Genomic DNA, 24,089 nt, shown 5'->3' on the forward strand with positions numbered 1-24,089 from the left:
TTATGTGAAAGTAATGCTACGACTCTACAGTACACCCTCTCTCTCTGTGTTAGTAAATGATAATGGACTTAGCAGGTAAAAATAGCTTTAGTGATCAGATTTGGCACCACAGTGACCATTGAAGTTTACACAATCGACATACGCCACCACTACTTTGACGATACAAATTTTTATCAAGGATAAACTCGATAGCTAATCAACACCAACGTGCCGTCATATTTGAATTCTCCTCTCTTAGTAGTGTGTCGTGCCAGATGCACGGTTTGGTGAACTTAGACTAGGGTTCAATTTACTTGAAATATTTGGTATCAACTACATATCAGTGATAAACATGTCATGTAGCATAAACGCTTAGGATTGAACAATTGGAAAAAAACCAGGGATGCTGAAGGCATTATTTTCGAAGGGCAGTAGACATATGTTATACCTTACCAAGTGCTGAGTTTTTCCCAGGTTTGTTACTTGTGAACTTGGAAAGGCTTAAATGTCAAAGCATCCTCTCTATACAATTATCCCCTCAAGTCCAAACCGTGTTTCAAGGAACCCTAGCTTACAAAATCAATTTCCAAGGTTGTGCCGGTGCTTTCTTCGACTATTGACGGATGTTCTTTCATAGAACGAAGGCCGGTCGGCATCACCATGTTGCTTTTAAGGTTTGGCTCTCGTTTTAAAACTATGCATTACAAATTCGGAACGAGGGGAACGAGGGGGAACGAGAAATTGTTTATTTTTGAGAATTTCATTAAACACTATTTTAATAGTTCTGTGAACAGTTTCTATTCTCCCAGTGTTCTTTTCGTTCAGATACTCTTAAATTACCCAAGAAGGATGTCAGAAAAGCAGGAAGAAAGCCCCTCTTTGTATGAGCCAACTACCGAATATGAATTTGGTGGGCCCGTTGGTGCACTTGGTATGATGCTAGGATTTCCTTTGTTAATGTACTACATGTGGATCAGCCAAAGATTCTACAATGGTGCTGTTGCATGGCCAACGGATGGCCAAACATGGCCTGAGTTTTTACTTCAAATGAAAGAATATGTTGTGAAGTATGCAATTCCCTCTAAGTTTTCCTTCATTATTTACACTTCTTTTATTGTTACTCAAGGTATTTTCTATGTGACTTTACCGGGAGTTTGGACTAAGGGTCAACCATTGAAGCATCTGAAAAATAAACAGTTACCATATTTCTGCAACGCATATGCATCCTTTTATACCACTCTAGCACTGGTTATTGCATTACACTGGTCAGGAATTTTTAAGATTTACTACATCATGGACAACTTTGGTGAGATTATGACATGTTCTATTTTCTACGGGTTTGTTTTCTCAATTAGCCTTTATTTTTACACACTCTTTATTTCAAAAGATTATCATAGAATGTCCGGTAACCATATCTATGACTTATTCATGGGTGCTCCATTGAATCCAAGGATAGGTATCATTGATCTCAAAATGTTCTTTGAAGTTAGATTACCATGGTACACTCTTGCATTACTGGGTCTAGGGACTTCTTTGAAACAATACGAAACTTATGGATATGTTTCAAAGGAATGCTGTTTTTTAACCTTCTGCTATTACATTTATGCCAATGCATGTTCAAAGGGCGAAGAATTGATTGTTCCGACATGGGACATGGCGTATGAAAAATTCGGATTCATGTTGATTTTCTGGAATATCTCGGGAGTACCATACAGTTACTGCCAAGGTGCACTCTATATGTATTACCACGATCCATCAGAATATAGCTTTTCTAATGGTTATATGCTACTGTTAGTTGGAATGCTACTAACAGCATACTATTTTTTCGATACTACCAACGGACAAAAGAACTCGTTTAGGAAAATCATGGCAGGCGATACCAATATTAGAAAGACATTTCCATTTTTACCTTATCAAGTTTTGAAGAATCCTAAATATATCAAATGTAAGAATGGCTCTACCCTTTTGACTGACGGTTGGTACAGATACGCTAGGAAAATCCATTACACTGCTGATTGGATTCAATCACTCACATGGGGATTGTGCTGTGGTACATCTTCAATTTTACCATATTTTTTCCCAGCCTTCTTTTTTGTTGTTTTGATTCACAGAGCAAATAGAGATTTGAATAAGTGTAGAAAGAAATATGGTGATGATTGGGTTAGATATGAAAAAGAATGTCCATGGTTGTTCATTCCATATGTTTACTAGTGTGTATCACCTTTTATTTATTAAATTTAGAAAACTCCTTGCGGGAATATAAATCTACCAAAGGTTCAAGTTTTTATCTAAAAGATACCTATACTTAATTATTGAGGTTTTATATAATCGATCGTACTTAATCTTTCTCCGCAATAGCAACCAACCTTTCATCAATTTCATCTGGTGTTAGCACTTTGAATCCATCTTTTGTTGCAAAACCTATTTCTAGATCGTTTTTCCTGAAGTCAGTACTCAAGGCATTACTTAATGTAATAATACCGTATTCGATCAACTGTTTCCAATCACCCTTTACTATCACATTGGCTTCAGGGTCCTTCTTCTTAGCTTTTTTAAAGTCTCTTTCCACGACAGTAGAAACTTCCGATTGTTTAGGTCCAGTAGCAATTGCCTTTGCACTGAAATAATAACCAGCAGGATCAGTTTTCAATAAAGAAGGGCCATTTTCTTCATCGTAACTGATAAACGTAAGAGCAACACCCATTGGTCTCATATATGCTCTTTGTGTATATATTTGAGACAAGTTTGCCATTCTCTTAGTGAGAACGTCGACCGGCATTTCATAGCCATATTTGTACTTATATTCTGCGCTTTCACTTCTTGCCCTTGTAGCTAAGGAACGAGCATCAGCAATTGAGCCTGTAGCTAACATGCCCACATTAGGAGATATGTCAAAAATGTAAGATACGGATGCTGGATCTAGCAATTTGTCACCCACTTTCTTCTGATTAATAAAACAAACGCTGTCTTCGCCCACTAAACCCACTGAAGTCAGGTTGGTAGAATTGATCGCTTTGAAAGCATATTCGACTTGGTATAATCGTCCCTCTGGGGAGAACACAGTAATATGTCTATCAAAACCTGCAGAGCCAGACATTTCCGATTGGTTGTATGTCTTTTGGAATGCTGAAGTAACGAGTTCTTCTTTAGTCGCCACCGATCAATTTGGAAAAGATGCCTAGGTTTATTTCATTTTGGGAAATTCATGAAGACTTTCAATTGCGCGGTGTTTCTCCCTAATCACAGAATAGCTATTCAGAATTGTTCAAACTAAGGTCTAGCTTTTCTCTTCACTTAATCTTCATTTTTATAAAGTAATTCAACGACTAAGAACTGAAACTAGCAGGCCTAATCAAAAGGTCACCTTTCTTAAAGAAAAACAAGTAGGATGACACTTGCTTCTTGGATGGACGAAAGCCAAACGTTTTCACCAGACGCTAAGATGGCAAAGCATACACCGTTTTTTGAACCCATAATAAATACATTCAATGACGGGGGATACAACCCTAGTGTTTCATATCATTATAATCCTAATGTTGCATCATATCATTACGGTGTACGACATCCGATGAAACCATTCAGGTTGATGTTAACTGATCATTTGGTCAGTGGTTACAAACTTCATGAACAAATGGACTTATATGAAACTAGACGAGCTACAAAGGAAGAACTTTTGAGTTTTCATTCGGCTGATTATATCGATTTTTTAAAAAGGATAACACCTGAAAATAGTGCTAAGTTTGCTAATGATTTGAAAAAATTTAACATAGGTGATGACTGTCCGGTTTTTGACGGCATCTATGATTACTGTCAATATTACGCAGGCGCATCATTGGATGCATCAAGAAAGTTAATATCCGGGATGAGTGATATTGCAATCAATTGGTCAGGTGGATTACATCATGCTAAAAAAGATGAACCAAGTGGGTTTTGTTATGTCAATGATATTGTTATGGCAATTCTAAACTTGCTAAGAGTGCATCCCAGAGTTTTGTATATTGACATTGACTTACATCACGGCGATGGTGTTCAAGAAGCATTCTACCTTACCGATCGTGTTATGACAGTTTCTTTCCACAAATATGATGGTGCGTTTTTTCCAGGGACGGGTAATTATGAAGAGGTTGGGGTCGGGAAAGGTAAACATTTTGCGTTGAACGTTCCATTGCAAGATGGGATAGATGATGAATCCTATATAAGATTGTTCAAATCAATCATGGAGCCTGTTATAACAAAGTTTAGACCTACAGCCATCATCCAACAGTGTGGTGCCGATTCGCTAGGAGGTGATCGATTGGGTGTCTTTAACTTAAACATCAGAGCACATGGTGAATGTGTGAAATTTATTAAAAGTTTTGGAATACCGATGCTATGTGTTGGGGGTGGTGGTTACACGCCAAGAAACGTGAGTCGATTATGGTGCTACGAGACTAGTGTAATGACTAATGTTGAGTTGAATTCGAAATTGCCGGAGACACCGTATAAATCATGGTTTGAACCTGATTATTCCTTGCATCCTAAACTTGGTGATAGATTTGAAAACAAAAACTCCAAAAAATACTTGGAAGATTTAAGGATTCAGCTATTAGAAAATCTTAGATATCTCAACCAAGCTCCTTCGGTGCAAATGCAAGAAATACCACCAGATATACAGAACATTACTGATGATGATGAAGCAAAAATCGTTGAACGTTTGAAGCGTGAGAGCAAGATTGACAAGTATAGAGATGAAGAGAGATACTACATCAACAAGAAGGATGAAAGTAGGAGAGGAGAACTTCTAGATTAGTAATCACTATATTCATTCTCAATTTGTGTGGTGTCATTTTAATTTTTAACTGTAAACTACCTGTATATTATTTATTGGATGTCGCAAATATTGCTTGTTGTTCGACAAAAAAGCTGTAATCTGAGGTTTCTGCTTCAATGTTTCACATAAATGGAACATAATCATCTTCCTCGTCATCGTCAAATCCGTACGCAAAGAGGTTATATCGTTCAAAGTCAAACTTACCCAGATTCTGCAGTTTCCAAATCTTTCTCAACTTTTTAAAACTCAATTCGGCACTTCCAACTCCTAAACCCACTAATCCATCAAAACAACATTCAATGATGATCTTTTGCTTTGGTTCTATACAACACAAACCACAAACATATAGTGGCCATTGGACCATAACCAATCGATTGTCAAACTGATAATTTAGGTATTTATCAAACTGAAAACTCGGCCAATCTGCGAGGCCCTTTAAGGATTTTTCATTAAGTTCGTTGTCTTGCTTGTATTCTCTGATTTGGTATCTATCATTTAATTCTTTCAGCTTACTATCACTGTCTATATCTTCTGCAACGTCTTCCTTAAACCTAACCAGGCCGTATAGTCCCATAATCATTCTACCGACCACTTCTTGCACCAAAGATGATTTAATACTCATTCCATATTCACAAATCCCTTTATGTAGTGTTAACAATCTTAAGAATGCAGCATCAGTATTTAGCTGCTGAGCAAGGTCAATCCAAGAGAAAAAAACTTCTTTTCTCAACTCAGTTGGATGTTGGGTGCTTCTGCCTCTCATTTTCACTCCACCATCAACAGTTTCATCGTTTGATCTGTGTGCTTTACAAGGATGAATGTAGGTTGATATCAAAACATCTTTCAGTCTTGAGTTGGCGTTTTCTCCATTATCCTCGAGATCTTTCATTATTTCAAAAGGATGAGAACCCATGCCTAAAGGAACAATATACGGAGGTTGATTGTTTATATACTGAAAGTTCCGTGCCTTCTTTATTAAACTAAACAGGGACAGCAGAAAATCAGAGTTTAGAGACTTCCCTGACACATTCATTATTTTACCCTCATATCTCTGGAAAGTGTCTGATAGTTTGGCTTCTGATTCTCTTCCTCTAATGCACTCAATTGCATAAATTAGTGCATTAAAAGCCTCGAGTAACGTTTCATCATAGCCCAAATACATATTGAACCTTGAGTCGACTGAGTTTTTGTTGCTGTCAACCAGTATACCCATATAACGCAACGCATAAGTTAATTTCCCGGGTTTCAAGAGCTTACTCTCACCTCTGAATATCTCATGAGCACGACCTAAATCTTTCATATACTGCGGCATCTGAGGACATAAAACCGACAAGAATTCATCAAGCTCATCAAAATCATGGACAGTTCCCCCATATGGCGACGTTAGTGCTGCCAATACTTCCATGGAATGGAACCAAAGCCATACTATTGTGAGTTCAAGAGATAAAGGTCGGTAGCGACAATATTTTATCAATAAGTCTTTAGCTCCATGCAAATGGGTTCTCCATTGAGAGCCTTTATGACCAGAAAAGTCTGAGGCAAGCACTTGGATGGTCAACAACAAAGATTCTATGTTGTCTAATGTTGTTTGCCTTGAATGTAGAATTGATTCTAATGCCTTCAGACAAGAAGATATGTAATATGTCCGATAAGTTCTATGGTAGTTGAGTTTTTCCTCATACTGATGGATCTCAGGGTGCTGTTCAATTTGGTAAACTTCGTACCGTGCAGCAATAGCCAAAATTGCAAAGAGTAGATGTGGTGACTGCTTTGCTTGTTGTAAAAAGATCTTCACATATGCATTTTGTGTATAGTTAGTAGAAAAGGGTATAATGTTGAGGTGAATATGTGTGATGAAAACCTTCAGATATTCGGTATGTACAGAATCCAAGGACCAACTAAAAAAATTTGCAATAAATTCGATATCAGCATCTGTTAGTGTTTTATTCATAATTTCGATATAATCAAAAGGCTTCAAAATATCTTTGTTTGGAGGAGGGAAGGCTTTTAAATGATCTACATTCAACCTCGCTAGGCCAGATTTTAATGAATAGTTTGAAACAAGAGTGTTATACCCCAAAGGTGAATCTGCCGGTGACTCGATTTCTGGTATATGTTTCGGCGTCCCGTAATCCTCTAGCGATTTTGTAAGTGTTTCAATATAAGGTGTGTTTGAAGAGTATTGATCATCATCATCATCTTCTTCTTCTTCTTCATCATCTTCTTTTTCCACATTCACTCTACCACTCTCGTTGCTGTCTTCACGTCCACCTTTCCCCATAGCTTCCAAGAGACCTCCTTCAACGTCGTGTATTTTTTCATCCGTCTTTCCCGCTGATATTTGACGTATAGTTTGTGAACTTGTATGGACATCGGGTATCAGGTTATTCTGTGATGCTAGAGAGTTAGCTGATGTAACTCTCGAGTAATTCGTTTCTAAAGATTCGACAGAATAGTTTGTTGGAGATATACCTTCAAACCTAATTTGGGAAAGTGATGGTGTGAATGTCTGGTGGAAATTTGAGCTATTATCTTGTTGTTGTTGTTGTTGTTGTTTCTTTTCAATATCTACTCCTGAATAGTGCTTGAATTGGTTCTCAAAATCCAGACTGCTAAAATCCATTTGAAAGGAATTGATAAGACCGTTCAGGTCTGTAATTAGATTGGATGCTCCATCGAATAAAGTATTTTCCATATCTGATTGTGAGATAATGCCCGGAGACCTGTCCATTTGGGCCACTGAGGGTTGCACTTTATCCGGACCAACATCTGTATTGGTACTGCTGAAAAACTCAAGTGGGTTGATTATGTTTTCATCCACATCGTCACTGTTCTGAACCACACGTGGAATTTTATAGTTAAACGGGTCGTCCGAAGGTTTGGAGACAGGTATAACGTTTAATTTTGAAAACTTATGTTGCCCGTCTTGCTTTTTACCAAGTTCTGATTTCACACTTTTTTCTACAACGTGAACGTTCTTGAAATTGGCAAGCCTAGAGCCTTTCAAGGTGAAGGATCGGTTGTCGTCAAATTTGAGTATTTGGCGATAAGAACACTCTCTGTTATTTTTCAGACAATTAAGACAGCTGGGTTTCTGCTCATCGCACTTCCATTTCTTCTGCTTGCATGGGATGCATCCCTTTCTAGAGTAGTTTCTCTTCTTCCTAGGTCCATCCATAGCATCGGGAGAGCTCTGTGACATTGATTTCCTGCAATTAAAACCCCCTTCTTCTCCGTCAAATAGATAGAACAAGCAAGTTGAAAATCGCAGATACATGTCCGTGTCCCAAATAGGAAACCATTTTTGTTGCGTGAAAAGAGTACATTCGCGAATTATTTGTACTCCTTGGCCGTTTTCCTTACTTTTTGGGATATCTTGTTACCCCAAAAGGGGAGAGATCAAGAACATGCCCCCAAATATGTAATGGCTGTTTCATTGCAGGTCGTTTCAGCTGTTGGGCGCACAATTTCCATCAAAAGACCATTACTTTAAGGCAAGGAGTCCTCCATAGTACCATCAGTGTCTACGCAAGCACAGAGCTGCCCATTCCAACCCTGCCTTGTCAATCCTTTGCTGCGTGTTTGTGCACATCGTTTAAGTTCGTTTTGTTCCCACTCGATTGCTCACTTTTTTCGCCCTTGCGAAACGTGAATCACTACATCGTTTACATCAAAAACAACTTTGGGAAACTGTAGGAACTTACTAGATTCTCAAAGTAAAGTTCAACGGATATCTTTGATTTAGGATCAATCAAATAGTTCTTGGTTTCTCTATAAAACCGAACTCAATTGATAGGCTGTATCAGTTTATAGTGACATCATCTCACCCTTGAGAAAAAAAAAAAATAAATAAATATACAGTGTTTCCACAGGAATACTACCCACAGGTCTAAAAATATCATACAGTCATTCTAAATTCACCTAAATATGCACAAGCATACAGGTAGTATAACTTCAGATTCCAGTAGACCCACAATACAAAGCTCACCTCGCAAACACCTATACCATAACTTATACTCGTCACCATCGAAAAAAGATTTTCAAAAATTTATCCCACCCCTTAATAACAATCAAGAGAACATCGATGCAAGTTTAATTCAACCACTTTTCGACAACAGAAACGTGGACAATAGTGTGTATGCAGAGAAATCAATGGTGAATGCCACAAACCCAAACTTGTATACAAGTCCTTCAAAGAAGCCAACTGTTATTAAAAAACCCAAAATATGTAAAGTTTGCTCAAAGCAAATCATTGGGACTCTGGTAAGAGCAATGGGGAACATTTATCATATAGATTGTTTTACTTGCTATGATTGTCATAAACCATGCTCCGATAAATTTTTTGCTGCCGATATTGAAGTGATGGATAATAAAACCAATGAAAAACATACTATCAATGTGCCATTATGTGAATATGATTACTTCAAGAGAATTGATTTGATTTGTCATACATGTAATAGTGCTATTAGAGGCTCTTATATTACTGCACTTGGTCATAAGTATCACTCAGAACATTTTTTCTGTGATGTTTGTCATAAAGTCTTTGAGTCAGACAACTATTATGCAAATGAGGGGAAAATTTATTGTCATTTCCACTATTCAAAGCTGTATGCATATCATTGCCAAGGTTGTAAATGTGCCATTTTGAAGCAGTATGTGGAGATTAATAGAGGTGGGAAACAACAACAGTGGCATCCAGAATGTTTTATGACTCATAAATTCTGGAAAGTGGATATAAACGTTGATGCCATTGGTTTAGGTGTGGATACAATAGATGATGTAACATCAGATCCGGAACAACTATACAAAGTTTCCACAACGTTGGAGAATCTGACAATCTCAATATGGACAACATTATCTGAGTTCGAAGAGTCCTGTGCTTCGTTAATTTCAGAGATGTTACATGCTGCAACAACAAATAGTAAATCAAAGGGTTTGTCATTTACGTCTAAGTTGATATTTAAAATTTATTGCCTATTCAAGTGCCTGGATTGTCTCAGTTCTTTCTCCAGCACATATAATATATCCATCGATCACAGTTTGCCAAAGTATCAAGGATTTTCTAAACTTACTAAAGAGCCACGCTCACTAACTTCGAAACTCATGTCTTATCTAACTTTTTTGAGGGACATTGACCCAGAAAAATTGTCAATGAATAAATATTCCCAAGAGCTACTGTCTTTAATATCTTCAATTGCCCATTTTATCAAATTAATATCTAGGAACGCGCTAATGTACTCCTTAGAATACAACAGGTTATCGAATTCTATGAAGCCAACTGAAATTTTGTTAAATGAGATTGCTAATCATGAAAAGTACAAGAAAGACTTATTTCATGTATCGTCAAAATCAAATGATACATGCTCCCACTGTCACCAGAGTATTGAAGATGATTGCATCTTATATAAAATTGATGAAAGTAATGAGAAAAGATGGCACCTCAACTGTTTTGTTTGTTCAAAATGTTCAGGAAACACAGTTATCTCAATCACAGACGTATCAGAAGCCGCATATAATAGAAAAACAGGTGCTGTACTCTGTCCATCTTGTGCATCAGATGACGTGAATTCCGCAACTGGATTTACCGTGGTAACAAGATTCATTCAATTGGCATACTTGCTGGAAATTGCACTCTTTCGTTCTAAAGTTGTTATCAATAAACGAGTCAAGTCTGGGCATTCCAAGCAACACAGCAGCGTGAGTGCAACCACAACTCCAACGAGTTTTTCCGACAATTCACGAAAGCCGTCTGATGCATCAAATAAACACAGTATACTAAGAAAGTCGTCCCACTCACGGCAAGATCGAGAGTCAATCAAACGAGAACAGCAGCAACAAAGTGAACAACATCAAATCCCCAAGAACGACTCGACAGACTCTTATGAGAACAATGTGTCTGAAATTGCACGCCGTAGGTCTCTGCGTGAAGCACGAACATTGAATAATGTTGATCAAGAAATTAGGAAATCTGTCATATTGGAGGCGCCAATTGCATGGAGTGCAGATACTGAGAATATTCCAGAGCCATCAGCTGCTTCAGACAAATACCAACCTAAAAACGAAGCTGAAAAGGTTGAAAAAATGGTTTCAAATTCGCAGTCTCGTGTTGGCACTACAGGATCAATGAAATTGCGAGTGAAGGATCTATCTATCAAAAAAAGAGCATTTCAAAATAGACAGCAACCTGTAAGCTCTTACGATTATCGAGAAAATAATCATCACACGAAAAGTCCTTCTGACGATAAGATAGGAGCATCTATTAATGCGGCAATTACATCAAAACTTCTACAAAACGAAAGTTCTCTTACCCTAGACGATATCCCTAGAATTGTAAGCTCAGAACAAGCACGGGAACATAGGCCAAATGCATTCAAATTCCAAAAACGGGATTACTCGTCAGCAATCTCTAATATGCCCGTTCCAAAAACAATTGAGACCACTAGTAATAATCAGCTTGAAATCTCCGAAAAGAAGGATAGCAAACAAACACCAACACATAGACCAAAACTAAGTATTAATGACATTGAGGATTCGGCAGAGAAAAAGCCTGTAAATAATGTGGTAAGATATTCTGAACTTAGCTATAATGCCCATGAGATTATAAGACACATTGCCGCAATAGCACTTTATGAAATATTTCCCAATCAAGTGACCATAGAATACTGTACTACATTGATCGATGTTCATAAGGCGCCATCCTTTTGGGGCAAGATTTTTGGAGGGGGAGGAAACAGTAGTAGTATCCATTCATCCTCCCCAAGTACAAGTTCGAATGATTTCAAATCTGGCTCTGCCACCATCTCTGGCTCTGGTAAAGGTGTTTTTGGTGTTCCTTTGGATGCGGTTGTGAAAAAGTTTGGTACTGATAGTGATTTAGGAGTAGGTACGCGTAAAGTCAGGATTCCTTTACTTGTTGATGAATTGATAAACGTAATGAGAAAACAGGATGTCAGCACAGAAGGTGTTTTCAGATTAAATGGTAATATCAAAAGATTAAGGCAGTTGGTTGAAGAAATAGACTCACACCCTGATCGCACTCCAAAACTCGATGCTGAAACCCCGATTCAGTTAGCAGCTTTACTAAAGAAATATTTAAGGGATTTACCTGTTCCTTTGCTAACATTTAAACTTTATGATTTATTTTTGTTATCTCAAAAATTAGGTTCTGATCCAGATAGTTCAGATGATGATGCAATTGCTCGAAAGAGAGAGAGGGTTCTTAAACTGGCATATGCGATGCTTCCAAAGCCAAATCGTGATTTGGCAGAAGTGTTGTTTGCCTTTTTATCGTGGGTTGCTACATTTGCTGAAATAGGCGATGAAGATAATGGGGGTGGCGGCTCCAAAATGGACACACATAATTTGGCCACTGTTATTACCCCCAACATTCTGTACTCCAATGAATCAATTCATCGCTCGCAAAGTGAAGCGATTAATGATGGATTTAAACTAATCAATTCTGAAGGTGGTGAAAATCAATTTTTAGCCATTGAGGTTATCAACGACATGATCGAAATGAATGAAGAGTTAAGTATTGTTCCTCAAGATATCGTTGAACTCTACAAGCTTGCAGGATTTGATAGAAAACTCGACGAAAAGGATAAGAAGAATTCCTTGATAACAAAGGACATACTAGCAAAGTTAAAACAAGTTATTGAAACAAACCCCACAGTATTAACGAAATAGTATCGGAGGAAATTTTTTTATAGAGCTTTCCACCCCTTTTTGTAGACAATAATTAATGTTTATCGCTTTCCCCTGCTTATTTATAGGTAGAATACAATTATACACTGGATCCATCATAGACAAGCTTCGAAGTTTCCATTCCACCCCTCCCTAGAAATGAAAACATAGACTTAAATTTGTCCGAGCTTACCCTAACAGTAGATTTGAACAAATCTTGACGTAGAGAAAAGTCCTCTTGTTGTTTCTTGGACAGTATTAGAGCATCTTGGTCAGTTACGCAAATTGGACATGGAATGAATCCTTCGTCGGTATCTCCTAGGACAAAATTAGATGACATCCCTTTCAAGGATGATTTACCCGAGGTGCTTTCTATCAGACAGTGTTCATGAATTTGGTGGCCACATTTGTAGCATACCATAGGAAACTCAAGTGGATTGTTGCAAACAGAACATTTAGTGCTGTTTAGTATCTTTGGATCATTCATCAAGTCAGCAATATTAGATTTTAGATTGGACAATCTGGATTCATATGCATTTTTCAATTCTTCATTTTTTTGTATTTCTAGTTTTTGTTTCTCTATATTTCTTAAAAGATAGTTTTTAACCACCCCAAGTCTTACATTGGTATCTTCATTAGTTAAGCAATCCAAAACCTCCAGTAAAGTTAGGCAATTCTCTTGCTCAATGATCTCCAAAAGATTCTGAAGTCTTTTATCACCAATTTTCTCATAATATGCATTAGAAGATGTATACGTTAATAACGCAAGTCTATAGAGTTCTTTCTCCTTATGTCCGTATTTCAGAACTATGTCATATGATTTTTCTATGTCAGAGGCAAATATTGAAGATCTAAACAAATCCAATTCATAGCCTTCAATATTTAAATCTGATATACTTTCAGTTTGTTCACGAATAATCATCTCACCCTCACTAAATTCGTAAATATTCGAAATCAAAATGAGTTTGGACTTTTCCTCCTCTGACCATTCCTTTCTTTGATATAACAAAAATTTTGCCTTTTCCTCCCAATCTTGCTTGTTTGCTTTATCCGATTGTGCTAATGTGAGGTATAGTTCATATAGAGTATTAATAATATCACTTTTATCCTGGGAATTACCATCATATTTTTCATAACTTTCAACACATGCCTCCAAGAAAATTACAAATTGATAATTATGATTCATAAAACTAGAAAAAACCATTCTTGGTCTAGGCGGCTGGTAAGTAGGGATTTTTTCTTCTTCAATTTCATCATCGCCCTGGCCTGTATTCATAAATTTGGAAAATTGCTTATAAGACGTGAATATTGGATAAGAAAACGTGCTTGAATTATCAGTTTCTTTGCCTCGTTCTGAAGTCCTTGATTTAATTGTATATTTTCCTGTAAATACGTCAATCAAAAGTTGAGTTGTTTCGTTTGGTAGCATATTCAAAAGTGTGCTCACATTGTCCACCAAAACCCTGAGTAGATCATCTATCGGTAAGGAATTGATGTAATCAAGGGCTGAAAATGGATCCTTGAGGTCATGAATTTGTATTGAAACAACTTTGGAAGCTAATTGAAATTTCTCCGCAATCACTAATGCCAAACTGTAATATTCATTGTCTTTGCAAAGTTGAATAATGGAATCAATATCAAACGATTTATGCGTTTCCGTGGGTATAATATCATAGTCATCATCCGTTTCAATATCACGTATAAATCGCTCAAATTCTGGTAACATCTTTAACTTACAATATGATGTCAATAACAAGTCTATATGATTTGGGGTGGAAATTTTCAGTTCGACCATCTTCAAGATATACCTTATCAAATACTGAATCTTTGAACTGCCCTTGAACATTGATATAATTTCACTAGTCTTACCTAAAGGTATGCATGCTATAAACTGATCTATTGCGGCTCCAAAATCATTTCTATTATATAGATAGAAGCCATATAGCTTTTCTATATTCATCACCTCATTGTCGGTAAATGCTTTCCTGTTTTCGTTTATTAACTTTAGCGCTAAAGGGAATAAGTCACTTTTAACTAAAATCTCAATGTTCTCCTTGATGTTCTTCTCGTGGAGTCTGAGTAAAGAGCCATCCATAACCAGCACATAAAGATCTTCCCAAATCTCAAAAATATCAGATACTGCCGACGTTATTAATTGATTAAACACAACAAAGTTATTCTTCAAGTCAAGAATTAGTAATTTGTTACTAGAGATCGAAGACTCGCTAAAATCTGTCGTTGATGTTTCTGAAATGCAAACGAGATACCTGTCATGATATAAGTGTGTTTTCTTCTTCGGAATACTGAGCTGTATCGAACGAGTCTTACCCTTTGTATCATAAAACTGAAAGCATGACTCTCTTGAAACAAGTAAACTTGAACCATACAAGCATGTGCAGTCAAGGTCCGCTCCTTCATTATCATCCAGCAAACGTTCTATTTTCCTATCATTCCTTCCTGATGTTGATAGAGTGAATATCTTTGAGAATGTAGAGGCGTATAAAAGGTCATTTGATTTAAACGTGACAGATGTTATTGGTTCCTTGTCCTGGTATATAATACGTTGTCGAGACCCACGATCATGTATCAAATCACCACGAACTATAATAACTGATCCATTAGAAAACCCAAAAGCCAGTATAGATAAATCATTTATATGCGCAAAGCAAGTCATTGGATAGTTGTTCTTTTCATTATTCACTGAGCATTGTGTTAAATAGCTAGAATCTAAGTCAAACTTATCACTCTTCATGTTCATCACCTTATTGAGATTCCAGATTTTTAGATACAGCGGATAACCTTGTCTTTCAGCTATAGTTACCAAAAAAGGAGACTCCTCGTATTGGCAATATGCTAGTTTTGTGATTGTCCATCCTTCATGGTAACATGGAAAGCTAAAAGCTTTTTCTATGTTTTGATCTATCAGTTGTACCGTTGTCTGTCTTGTTGCAATAGCTATATACCTCCCAGCGGCACATATTGCACTAAGGGATGCATCGGAATAAAGGGCGTGTTGCTCTGACCCAAAATGTGGATCTTTTATTGGAGTTCCTTCAAAGAAGGGAAAATGTCTCCACGATAAAAGAGACATTGTTTGCTTTTATATGCACGAGTTCTTCCCTGCGTGTGTCAATTCCAATAAAGACAGGGGAGTAGACATTAAGTTATTGATCTGTTGGCAAGTTGAGTCTGAATTTGCCATACGCGGAAAATAGTGACTTGTCCCTGAAAGGTAAAAAATAAAAAGCTTAGTGAGACACTTATGAAACAAGTTCCATTTCAATCTGCTTCCCATTGCTTATTCATATTTTCTTTGAAAAGGTAGTAAGCGTTTAAAAGTGTCTATAATTGTAGGAGGCAAAATTTGTCTTTCTTTTAGATGAGGCTTGGTGTCTCTTATCTTACTAGAAAAGCACAAAAATGTTGCCAGACACCTCATCATCAATCTCTCAATTGGAGACTTTTAAGACACCAGCTTCAATTGAAGAAGTTCTACATGATGACGTTTACAAGCCATATATCACACCGCCCACTCCATTTGAAGAGCATACAAAAAGGAAATCAGAAATGGGCGAACCAAACCCTTATGCCCAATCACTATGGTGGGCCTCCAGAGGAGAAGATGGTAGCACCGACATCCAAAGACGTCGCACAATAAAAAAGGCTACCGTTGAAAGTGTGAGCAGTCTCGGAGATTACTCTGTTGCCGAGAAACCATTAAATGTTGAGACAGGGGTTCCCTTTATTGAGACCGTTAAAAGAAGTCAGCTACTACCGTCCTTAATGGGGGAAAGAGAAAATATAGACGATATGGCAATTAACCAAGACTGCGATTATGACTCGAAGGAAACCATAAAAAAACTCAGGCCGTTGAACGACCCGCCACCTTTTACACTAATCAATATTTTATCCAAAATGGTCAAAAAACTTAGATGCTTAGTAAAAATTCGTAGCAGTTTTGAGGTATATACAGACAAGAATCAACTTTTCATTAATCCGAAAGTAAAGCTCTACCTATTTAGCAATATTCAAACATTATTGATTATACATGAACAGTTTCTCAACTCTGTTTTAGGCCCTTATCCTTTGGAAGACACGATATACGACAATCTTTTAAGACTACACCATGTTTATCCATCCTATTTGAACTCAACGGCTTTGCGGCAACATTTCACAAAACTAGTTATCCAGAATAATGCCTTTAAAGCCTTTATTGGCGACTTGGATACTGAAACGGCGGAAGACAATGAGTTCTACCTATTGGTTCTCTCTCCTGCACTGGATTTCCACACACTAATTAACTATATTGACACCTACCTGGGAGAATCATCGCCTCGCATTCATCATCTTATTAATAAGTTCTATGCTTGTTACAAACCATCAGGACCTATCATGTCTTTTGATAGGAACGAGCCAATATATCTTGTAATTCCAGATAATTGGAAAGAGGCAAATCTTAATGAATGGAAGGGAATCTCAAATAAGTCAGTGGAATCTCAGTTGGCCTATTATCTCAATTGGAGACTCGAGAGATTACTCAAAAGCTATAAGAATATAACGGGAAACGTAGAACAACAGGCAGACATTGTCTCGCATTTGGCAATCAATAACAAACTACTATCGCAAAGTATAGAGAAATTGTCGACACATCTAGCTTTCGATACAAGAAGAGGGCAGTTTCAAATACCTGCCATGGAGCTCCACGATACCAACAAGAGAATATACCATATTGTGAATGAATTTGTGACGTTTTTAAGAGACGGGGTGCTTGAAGAGACCGTACAGATGGTGATAAACGCCGTTGAAGTTTGTAGGAATGTCATATCTGATGGGTATGGTGAAATTATGGAAGTATATACTACGTTGGTGCTATTTGAGGAACACATTGCGCTAATCAGTGAAAAGTACGGTTGTTTTATAAAGGAGTACCTAGATTGTATTCCTTCCAAACCGGTGAATATCAACCAACTTATTTCCAGGTATGTCAAGTCTAGAGAGAGAGAACTACATCGTGAGGAAATAGGGGGGTCTGAGTGGGAGAAGAGGTTCATGCGTTACAGATTGGTGAGGCGACTTTTTCATGTTTAGTGTATATTTAGTGCCACTCGTGTATGAATTGTGTGCAGTTTGTTTTTCGTTTTTTATTTTTTTTTTTGCGTTTCCTGAAACTCCAGGCTAAAGAAACGTAACAACGATTCCGTTCAACAGTAACTTACAAGAGAGTTCCATTGTAAAGTTGATATTAATATGAGAGAAACCGAGAGATCGACGCTACTAGAATTGCTCAAAAGTGTAGACTGCGCTGAATATCTCCCTTTGTTCAATACGCAAGAAATCACACCCGACTTGTTGGCCAGTATGGATAAGGATGCCATACAAGAGCTGGGAGTATGGAAGGTTGGTGATCGGCTCCGTATACAGTTACTCGTCAAGCTTTTAAGGATAGAGAATATCAAGGGGGAACTCAACGTCAGGACATTGAGAAAAAGTATCCAGGTATCTTCAAGTTCCATACAGAATACTATGAAAGCAATTAACATTGATTCAATGAAGCCTAAACCTGTGCACATTTCCTTGATTTTGCCTGATGGGAAAACACTTGGGCTTGATGTATCGACGATTGATGGTATCAAGAAGATATGTGAGCTTGTGAATATCCCTAACGGGAGACTCTCGTTTATTGATTATTCAAATAGTGGCCGTGTTCATGAAATTAAAACTGATCATGAATTAGCGGAAATATTAAATGCCGATACCGATAGATCAAACATCAAGCACAGGTTGATTGTTTCGAAAAATGCCGATCTCACTGTTGATTCCATCAACACCTCAAATAAAATACACATGAGGGGAAATACTACATTTTCAAAAGGTCAATCTATCAAACCATTTATGGGTGGAAGACCACCTAGTGAGCTGATTAGCACAAACTTGAGAGATTACTTTCCTGATTTAAATCATGAGGAAATTGAAGATATTCGTCGTCGTAGTATTCGGATGTCCATCAACGGGCAGAAGCTAATTGAGAAACTTGGGAATACCCCTGTTGGAAATAGGTTTACGCTATCATCTACAAATGTGAGGAATTCAGTGTACAGTAGATTATCGAATATTTCTTTAGCATCGAATCGATTGAGTATGGCAAGCATGATGAGTGGAATATCTGATGTTTCAAGTTATGGGATCGGTCAGGCTGTTAAAATTGAACAAGTGAATTCAAGGAAACTAGAAGAAGCACACGCACCTGCAGAAGACCAAAATGACACAATGATTGAATTGATGGATGAAAGTGAAGATGAAGAATACTTTGATATCGATAATGATTTACTTGAGAAGGAGGTTACAGATGGACCAAGCGTGTGGCATAGGGGACCCAAAATTGGGCAGGGTTCCTTTGGTGATGTTTACCTTGGACTTAATGGTCTCACTGGGGAATTAATGGCAGTGAAACAAGTGGATGTTAATATCGGAGGTAACAAAACCCCTTCTGAGGGAAACGAAACAAAGATCACAGCATTGAAAAGGGAGATTTCGTTTTTGCGAGATATGGCACACGAGAGGGTAGTCAGATATTTAGGGTGTGCACAAGATGTTAATAGAATGTACATTTTCCTTGAATACGTTCCTGGTGGATCTGTAGCAAGTTTGTTAGGGCTTTATGGTGCATTTGCACCCCCTCTTGTGAGGTCATTCACTAATCAGGTGTTGATAGGTGTGCAATACCTCCATTCCAAGGGTGTAGTCCATCGAGACATCAAAGGTGGTAACATACTTGTTGACAATACTGGTGGTGTTAAGATTGGTGATTTTGGGATATCCCAACGAATCAACGAGGAAGCAGATGCAAAAAACAAGAAATCCGAATCATTACAGGGAAGTGTTTACTGGATGGCACCCGAGGTCGTCAAACAGCAGTCAAAGGATACAGGGCCTGCGGCTGACGTATGGGCTATTGGAGCGTTGGTTGTTGAAATGTTCACCGGCACACACCCTTTCCCCACTCTAGCACCAATGCAAGCACTGTTTCAATTAGGTACAGGTAAAGTGTGTCCTGATACTCCGGATGCTGCTAATGAAAATGCAAGAGCGTTCCTCAAAAGGACGTTTGCCCTACAGTGCCACGAAAGAGCCACCATCGAAGAGCTTCTAGAGATGAAGTGGTTCAAAGAAAGTATGTAATTGGGACCTGTAGAAAATCAGAACACAGAATACTAAATAAGAAAAAAAGGTAACTACCAAGATCCTACAAAAAATGTGTGATATTTTCACTTTTTTTGCCTCAACAGCTTAGCCTCCTTAGATGGTAAATGTCTCCTCTTCCTTTGTTCCACCTATACTATAGACATGTCCCACGATAATACCGAAAAACTACCCCCAGAGCTAGAAGGCGCCAAACTAATCTTTGGTGACAAGATGGTTGACCCTAAAGATGCTCGTATCTGTCACCCCCACTCTCGTGTGGTTCCAGAAAACCCAGCTATACACCCAATTGTTCAGCCTCCGCACAGGCCAAAATCTTCAAACAGTGAGAAATGAGAAATGCAATGAAACTTTGGCTTGTTTAAATAAGTATGTGTTTTGTTTGTGATTTCCATAATTTTATTGTTTTCTTGGACTTGTTTTTCATTTTCTAACTCCTGAGTCCAACTTCCAATTGCCTTTTATAACTTCATTTACAACCACTATATATCCCACATGCTTAATAAGAAGATATTGCGTGCAATTTTGTACCTACTAGTTGCCATGGTCGCTACGTGTATTGTGATATACACACGTCATAGGAACGAAACAATTCCCTTGTCCAGTCTACTGAGTCCTTCTCCTGAACATGGACATGTTGTGATTGATGTAGGATTTAAGACATGTTGGGTTTCTACAATTTGCACTGATTCGATTAAGAGAACCTATACATTCTTGGAAAATATCTCAAAAGAGAAGGAGTTGACTGATTCACTACAAATCAACCACTTGGGGAAAGACCTATTGGGATCTAGTAGTTACATCAAGAAAATATTTCCCTATGAAGTTAAAATTCCAGTTGAAATTGCTAACAAATATAAAGTTACTCCCATTTCCCAATTCTACGTTGAGAACGTGAATAATGATGATACCCTTACGAGTGACTTTATTGATGCTGGCTACGGTTTACACTTCAAAAGATCCGTCACCATTTCGCCGTATACTGATATCAACTTTATTTTCAGTTCTCTGCAGACAAATCCAACGCCTGGCTGGGAACAGGTATCCAAGTTTCCATTGGTCATCCACAAGTCCGACTTTTATACCAACGGAACAGATACCAATCTTATAGACTTTAAAAGCACCAATTACCATAGTTTGGACCACCAGGTTTACCTTCATGCGAAGAAAGGAGGGAGTGACAAAACTAATGTGTCTCTTAAGCCTAAAAATGGGAAATTCAAAGTTGCCCAAGTTGCCGACTTGCATTTACTAACTGGATTTGGTAAATGTATGGATCCTTTTCCAGAGCTGGATTATCCGGTAGAGAATTGTCTCGCTGATAGGGACACCATGTCGTTTGTTGATGAGCTCTTAGAGATGGAGAAGCCGGATCTTGTGATCCTTACTGGTGATCAGGTTTTCGGCCCATACACATACGACACCGAAACTGCCCTATTTAAAGCGGTCGAACCAATGGTGAAAAGAGAGATTCCTTATGCTGCTATACTTGGAAATCACGACCATGAAGGGTCTTTGACTAAATCAGAAATTATGGAATTGTTTGAAAAGTTTGAGTATTCATTAACCAAGTCTACTCCAGATCTAAATTATCTTATCAATATAGGTGATCCGGAGAGGCCAGATGTGACCCTATATATGTTGGAGGCAGCTAATATACGGAACCCAAAGCAGCTAGTGAAAAACTTCACTCCGCAAGGAGATTTTATAAGAAACCACCATTCGGAGGCAGAATTCAAAATGGGTGTTTTCCACATACCGACAAAGGAGTTTCAAGATGTTCGTTTTAGAGATCCAAATTCATATTTGGGCTCTTATAGAGAGTGGGTTATGGCAAGAAATATGGAGGAAGGGTTGTTTCAAGCATTAAATGAAGAAGGCGTCAAACTAATTACAATTGGACATGACCATGTCAACGATTTTTGTTTTGAAAATCAAGGTATTAATTTGTGTTATGGTGGTGCAAGCGGTTATGGAGGATATGCGGGGTTTGGAGGCTATGAACGTAGGATTCGTTTGTTTGAGTTTGATACACAGAAAAAAGAGGTTTCAACATGGAAAAGAGTCCATCATGATATCGACAAGATTGTCGATTTCGAAACTTTTGCCTATTAGTAACTTATATATTCACTATATGCCCCCTTACCCCTAGCACTTTAAGGGAATTTATTCAGACATACTTGTGTACTTTTTTTCCTGCTGTTCCGGCCCTTCAAAACAACAGAAAGCAGGTGGTGTTGAGCAAATGTCTCGTTCTGCTTTTCCCCTCGCTCGGCCAACAATTTGCTAGAGTGGGGGCGCCAAGGGACGCATCTTGGTATGCAGCGGCATTGCTATTGACGTAACGAGGTTCGAGCCTTAAAATAATAATTCAGGGGCCTGTAACCGGTCCGTTGTGTACTGCATCCAATCCCCCTGTGTCCCACAGAAACCGTCAGGCGTCCTAGACGCAAGTACATGCTTCTCCGCCCGGCTCGGTGAAAGGCGCATACATTATCAAGCACAAGATGCCGAGAGGGTAAAAATCCCGTGTCCAATCTGGTTCTCCTGAAAAAAAGCTCCATGGAGAGAGAATATATGCAGCTGTGGAAAACAGTTTCTCTGCAAGGTCTTTGCCAATGAATGCATCTTACTGTGGCTTCTAGAATGGAAAGTGAAGGCTAAATCATTCCCAAAACATTTGACGTCAGTATTGTATGGTCCTCACATATAAGTTGCATACTATCCGTATGACGTAGGCAGAGCTAACCGCAGCTTCTGACATGACTTTATGTATTGCGGTTTAAGTGCTTGATATTGTCCTGACGCATTGAGAATAAATCACTCGGCAATTCCGATTCCAAAAATTTGATGATTATACAAGCACCCATTTTTGAAAACCAGAGAAATGTAGAAAAATCAAAAAAAAAGTTAAGCCCGATGCGTGGCTCGAACCCGCAGCCTTTTGATTGCACTTCTTTATAAGAAGAAAGTCTTAAGAGTCAAACGCTCTACCGATTGAGCTAACCAGGCTTAAAATGTTCCGATACCGGGAGTCGAACCCGGGTCTGCCCGGTGAAAGCGGACCGTGATAGCCGTTACACTATATCGGAAATTGTTGAGAAATTTATATGAAGTTTTTCTAGATTGATGTCGTTTTGCTCCAAGACTATCTTGAAATTGGCCATGCAAGTAGAATAATCCAGCTGTTTTTTTAGTGTCTAGATTAGTCCTTTTAGAAAACAAATCGATTCTTAAAGTTGTATGATGTTAAAATTTTTCTTAAATTTTGCAAATTTTTATTACTTCTTTTTCTAAAGCTTAACTCCGTTCAATAAAATAAACATGGGACTCACTAAATATATATAGAGTAACAAATATATTGGAAGATTAAAAAGATGTTTTTCCCCAAACAAAAATAACAAATAGTGATATTCGAATTGTTCTCAATCTTGCGTTAATATTCAAATCTTTATAGTGTTTATGGCATAAAATTATTGTCATTATCAAAAGTACATACAGATAGATGCACCCATATCTTGTGTATAACGGTAGGAATAGACTAGTAACTATACAACCAGTGCAGATGAGCCCAACGAGCTGGGGCCGTAATGACTTTTTTACACCTAGAAAATGTATATATAGTACAAGCTAGCAAATAAAAACTTTTAAACTACAGTACTTTGCTTGGTTTGCATTGATTTAAATGATTTTGGCTAATGAGAAAGCATTTTTGCTCAATTTGTCACTGTTTAGTTTTCCACTTCTCGTAGTTAAGAGATGGCATAAGGCTCATTTCAGGACATTATAAGGATTTGAAAGTTTTAATGTTCTGCTCTCAACGATTTCTTATGAAATTCTACGGACGCACATACCTTATAATTACGAAATGGCTGCTTGCAATGAGTCGTTTCTACAGGTATCATTTCTGCCTTAAAAGACAGATATTTGAATGCTTCTAATTGGGTCCTTAAGAAACGAGTTCTGTAGAATGCCCCTTCAAACCGGATTTGAGGCACATCAGATCCTGATATTTACAAAATCATGAGCTGGAAAAAGTTCACAGCAAGAACTAATAGGTCTACCAAGAGAAAAAGATAAACCAATAAAAGTACAAAACGAAAAAAGTTAAACTTATAGCATGGAAGTATGCTCCTAGAAAAAAAACAGAAAGGCCTAGTTTGATTTTATAGAGACAGTACCAGATTCACCCAGACATACTCTAGTTTTTGGCCTTACCAACAGTACCATAAAAAAATACTTTTCTAAGTGAATTCTGTATTGAGCATAAATGCACACTACTTTGAAATCTTTTTCAGTGGCGAAGATACAAAATGCTGTTTCCGCTGTCTCTGCACTTACTTCTCTTCAACTGTACATCTTTGACAGTGCTAGAGCCACTATAAAAAAACCAAAATTAGCTTGAATGTTTTTTTTT

At 37.8% G+C, this 24,089-nt stretch overlaps 9 protein-coding genes and 2 non-coding genes across 11 annotated transcripts; 6 read left to right on the forward strand and 5 right to left on the reverse strand.

Annotated features, from left to right (window-relative positions):
- Positions 1 to 639: 639 nt before the first annotated feature.
- C5L36_0E04860 (uncharacterized protein) lies at positions 640 to 2,190 on the forward strand (the record flags this gene model as incomplete). The annotated part of the gene is made up of 1 exon (XM_029468049.1): positions 640 to 2,190. One exon carries the CDS (start codon positions 640 to 642, stop codon positions 2,188 to 2,190), a length of 1,551 nt encoding a protein of 516 aa, XP_029323909.1.
- Positions 2,191 to 2,317: 127 nt separating this feature from the next.
- On the reverse strand, positions 2,318 to 3,076 carry C5L36_0E04870 (uncharacterized protein; the record flags this gene model as incomplete). The annotated part of the gene is made up of 1 exon (XM_029468050.1): positions 2,318 to 3,076. One exon carries the CDS (start codon positions 3,074 to 3,076, stop codon positions 2,318 to 2,320), a length of 759 nt encoding a protein of 252 aa, XP_029323910.1.
- Positions 3,077 to 3,367: 291 nt separating this feature from the next.
- On the forward strand, positions 3,368 to 4,768 carry C5L36_0E04880 (uncharacterized protein; the record flags this gene model as incomplete). Its single annotated transcript, XM_029468051.1, has 1 exon — positions 3,368 to 4,768. The coding sequence occupies one exon, from the start codon at positions 3,368 to 3,370 to the stop codon at positions 4,766 to 4,768; it is 1,401 nt and encodes a 466-aa protein (XP_029323911.1).
- A 142-nt stretch (positions 4,769 to 4,910) lies between these two features.
- On the reverse strand, positions 4,911 to 8,066 carry C5L36_0E04890 (uncharacterized protein; the record flags this gene model as incomplete). The annotated part of the gene is made up of 1 exon (XM_029468052.1): positions 4,911 to 8,066. The coding sequence occupies one exon, from the start codon at positions 8,064 to 8,066 to the stop codon at positions 4,911 to 4,913; it is 3,156 nt and encodes a 1,051-aa protein (XP_029323912.1).
- Positions 8,067 to 8,716: 650 nt separating this feature from the next.
- C5L36_0E04900 (uncharacterized protein) lies at positions 8,717 to 12,475 on the forward strand (the record flags this gene model as incomplete). Its single annotated transcript, XM_029468053.1, has 1 exon — positions 8,717 to 12,475. One exon carries the CDS (start codon positions 8,717 to 8,719, stop codon positions 12,473 to 12,475), a length of 3,759 nt encoding a protein of 1,252 aa, XP_029323913.1.
- Positions 12,476 to 12,572: 97 nt separating this feature from the next.
- On the reverse strand, positions 12,573 to 15,563 carry C5L36_0E04910 (uncharacterized protein; the record flags this gene model as incomplete). Its single annotated transcript, XM_029468054.1, has 1 exon — positions 12,573 to 15,563. One exon carries the CDS (start codon positions 15,561 to 15,563, stop codon positions 12,573 to 12,575), a length of 2,991 nt encoding a protein of 996 aa, XP_029323914.1.
- A 329-nt stretch (positions 15,564 to 15,892) lies between these two features.
- Positions 15,893 to 17,560, forward strand: C5L36_0E04920 (uncharacterized protein; the record flags this gene model as incomplete). Its single annotated transcript, XM_029468055.1, has 1 exon — positions 15,893 to 17,560. One exon carries the CDS (start codon positions 15,893 to 15,895, stop codon positions 17,558 to 17,560), a length of 1,668 nt encoding a protein of 555 aa, XP_029323915.1.
- Positions 17,561 to 17,719: 159 nt separating this feature from the next.
- On the forward strand, positions 17,720 to 19,651 carry C5L36_0E04930 (uncharacterized protein; the record flags this gene model as incomplete). The annotated part of the gene is made up of 1 exon (XM_029468056.1): positions 17,720 to 19,651. One exon carries the CDS (start codon positions 17,720 to 17,722, stop codon positions 19,649 to 19,651), a length of 1,932 nt encoding a protein of 643 aa, XP_029323916.1.
- Positions 19,652 to 20,167: 516 nt separating this feature from the next.
- On the forward strand, positions 20,168 to 21,787 carry C5L36_0E04940 (uncharacterized protein; the record flags this gene model as incomplete). Its single annotated transcript, XM_029468057.1, has 1 exon — positions 20,168 to 21,787. One exon carries the CDS (start codon positions 20,168 to 20,170, stop codon positions 21,785 to 21,787), a length of 1,620 nt encoding a protein of 539 aa, XP_029323917.1.
- A 798-nt stretch (positions 21,788 to 22,585) lies between these two features.
- C5L36_0Etrna11K lies at positions 22,586 to 22,684 on the reverse strand. Its single transcript has 2 exons — positions 22,647 to 22,684; positions 22,586 to 22,622 (listed from the first exon to the last, which is right to left on the reverse strand). It is a non-coding gene; the product is annotated as a tRNA-Lys (tRNA).
- An 8-nt stretch (positions 22,685 to 22,692) lies between these two features.
- On the reverse strand, positions 22,693 to 22,764 carry C5L36_0Etrna10E. Its single transcript has one exon. It is a non-coding gene; the product is annotated as a tRNA-Glu (tRNA).
- Positions 22,765 to 24,089: the final 1,325 nt, after the last annotated feature.

The sequence above is a fragment of the Pichia kudriavzevii genome, chromosome 5, assembly GCF_003054445.1.
Source record: "Pichia kudriavzevii chromosome 5, complete sequence".
NCBI classification, from domain to species: Eukaryota; Fungi; Ascomycota; class Pichiomycetes; order Pichiales; family Pichiaceae; genus Pichia; species Pichia kudriavzevii.